This window comes from Rosa rugosa, chromosome 1, assembly GCF_958449725.1.
Source record: "Rosa rugosa chromosome 1, drRosRugo1.1, whole genome shotgun sequence".
In the NCBI taxonomy this organism is placed as follows: Eukaryota; Viridiplantae; Streptophyta; class Magnoliopsida; order Rosales; family Rosaceae; genus Rosa; species Rosa rugosa.
In genome coordinates this window covers 15,745,719-15,748,487 of record NC_084820.1, presented here as the reverse complement: position 1 = coordinate 15,748,487, position 2,769 = coordinate 15,745,719, and the positions used below count along the sequence as shown (strand labels likewise).

General features: G+C 42.2%; 1 protein-coding gene across 1 annotated transcript; it reads left to right on the top strand.

The window, feature by feature from the left end:
- LOC133720623 (uncharacterized) lies at positions 1–1,340 on the top strand. The gene is made up of 2 exons (XM_062147035.1): positions 1–516; positions 807–1,340. The coding sequence occupies exons 1-2, from the start codon at positions 96–98 to the stop codon at positions 887–889; spliced, it is 504 nt and encodes a 167-aa protein (XP_062003019.1). The 5' UTR covers positions 1–95; the 3' UTR covers positions 890–1,340.
- The last annotated feature ends 1,429 nt before the right edge of the window (positions 1,341–2,769 follow it).

Below are 2,769 nucleotides of genomic sequence, written 5' to 3'. Positions count from 1 at the left end.
CAAACAAATAGTTCCAAACGCTCTCAACCTCCAGCGCGCGCGCGAGGTCCTCCGACCTCCGCAAACCCCCACGCGCGGGGCGGCGGCCGATCCCGATGTCTGAACCTCACGCGCTGCCACCTCCACCCCCTCCCCCACCTTCCTCCACCGCCATGCTCATGCCTCCTAATCCTCTCTACAAGCAGAAGTCGTGGTCCCCGGACGCCTACCGCGACGAGGCGTGGCACCGCCGCAAAAGCAACAGCAGGAAGCAAAAGCAGCGGAGCAAGAGCGTCACCGACGAAGACCTTGACGAGTTGAAAGCATGTATTGAGTTGGGGTTCGGGTTTGAGCCACCGCCGGAGGAGGAGGATGCTGACCAACGACTCTCCGATACTCTTCCCGCTTTGGGACTCTACTACGCCGTCAACAGAAGCTACAAGTCTTCCACCACTCCGACGTCGTCGTTCTCGCCGACACCGTCGGAGTGCGACTCCCACTCCCCCATCGGCAGCCCCCACACCATAGTCGGTCCAGGTATGTACCTATTTTCGAGCCTTCTTACTTAAAATTTCAATTTTGATCTATGCGTTTTAAATTTTTTTGTTTCGAAATAATAATCTTCAAACTACAAAAATACAATTGAAATTGAACTTTTTGCGTTTGCTAATTATTACTAATGCATTTTCTCATTCATATACAATCCAAATTGCGAAATTCAAAATACTGATACTTAAAATACAACTATAAACAACGTACTTCAGTTTTCTTGCGTTTGATAATTGTTACTAATGGATCTTGGTTGTGTTTGTTTGAAATGGGTGAAGGGGATAATCCACAGACGGTGAAGGCAAGGTTGAAGCAGTGGGCACAGGTGGTTGCTTGCACGGTGAGGCAGAGTTCGAGCTGAAATTATCAGGGGTCAAATCGTCCATGGTTACTTCTGAACCAAACCAGAGTTATCAATGTGACCAAACATCACCATCAAAGCTCAATGATATATGATTCTAATTTCCTACCCCCACCGACTTTGGTCGATTAAAAATAGCTGGGGGAACTTAAAGAATGTGGTAGTAGTAGTAATGGTGACCAACTTGCACTAATGGGATTGACTTTTTGCTTTTGTGTTTCTTTAATTGGTAACTGGCAAATGTTCTATTTGTCTGCTCTCTTTTTTTTTTTACCCGTTTAGGAGTTAGTACTAGGCTTGTGTCTGAATCCAGAATGTAAAAAAAGGTCAAATTGGTGTTGGTTTCAATGATTGTGTCTGATACTCTCTGATTTATTCAGGTTTTGTAACTTCCTTTTGTGTTTCACAGTTTAGAAATACACATGCAGTAGCTCTCAAATCTTTTGTGATAGTTCTACTTGTGTTAATTTTCATTACATGACATTGGTAATCTGTATGGGAAATGCGTGGCCAGATAGTGCAATATAAACACGCACCCCCCCCTTACACCTTAGATCTCTCATGTACTAGTCTGGTTAACATTTAGAAAATAAGTTACATAAGTCACATAAAACATGAACAACAAATTAAATTAGCCTCTCAACAAACAAAATTAATTTATATATTAATGTACGTAGCTTATCGATGAAACCAAAGTAAAGTTAAATGCCCATCACATTTGTATGGAACTATCTACAGCTTATATTGCAGAGTCGGTCTAACCACGAGGAATGTTTTCCCTAAATTGATACATCGAGATTAAGGAAACTAATAAAAAAGAAAAGAAAAAAAAAAAGGCAGCTCTGTCTCCCATACTTTAATTAATGGTTGCAGCAGGATTGCTAATTGACGAGTACCATTCATATTCTTCCTTGTAGTGGAAGTCTTGTTCAAGGTTTATGTACGAAACCCGGAATACCAGTAAAGAGTTTGTCACAGTTGGAATTTTGGCGGTGGAATTGTATTAAGTGAGCTGGTATCTGAATGCAGCTGGCTCAAACAAGCAGCACTAACTAAGCCTCTTCTTTATCATTATCAAAGTGGATGTGTTATAATATATAAGGGTCTGAGTAGTGAGTACGAAGAGTGACTTCATTAAAATCTTGTCTGAAAAAGAGCTAGTTACTTCATTATAAGGGTTTTGAATGCGAAGTTCTAACTACTAACTAAGCAACATGTAATGACGCCGACCCTTTTAAGCATTTCATTGCAGCAACTTACCAAACTCATTAATATAAATTGAATACTAATAAGGTGAAAGTAAGTTGCATATATACCCGAGCAGTCCTGTTCACATACATACTCAATTGATTTCATATTCAGTCATACTAAACTCAATTTACATTAGATCCAAATCTAAGGGTGAATAAAACTAAGTAGTCGGAATGATATTATTTAACTCACTATTTTTCACTGTTAGATTTTAAACTTAGGGAAATTGAGATATCTCCCTCTTTAGGGTTTGAGAGAACGCTGCCCTGATGGGTGGACGTTTCTGCAATTTTCTCTATCTCCGATGGAGATCAATGTCGGCTCCTCCTTTGGTGTCGTATACCTCGAGTGCGGTGCAAACTGTCTCTTCTATCCTTCCAGTTTGCTTTTCAAAGGTGTGGTTTTCGACTCCTCCTGCGGCGGCGGATTGCGATGTGTTCCCTTTCTCTCAGATCTCTACAACTTGGGATTCCAGGCTGTGGTCGATCTGGGCCTGTGGTCGGCGACCTTCCACTTGGCAATCAGAGGTGTTGGATCGGATCCAGATATGGGATCCAGGGACTATGAAGACGTCTTGGAACCTTGGCCGTGCCTTCTTGGACTTTCTGGTAGTAGGGCTGTGGGAGGGG

What these genes read in the sequence shown, in the direction of transcription:
- LOC133720623 (XM_062147035.1), top strand. Translation starts at nt 96, where the DNA reads ATGTCTGAACCTCACGCGCTGCCACCTCCACCCCCTCCCCCACCTTCC. An exon ending in CCACACCATAGTCGGTCCAG is followed by an intron (nt 517 to 806) that starts GTATGTACCTAT and finishes AAATGGGTGAAG; the next exon opens with GGGATAATCCACAGACGGTG.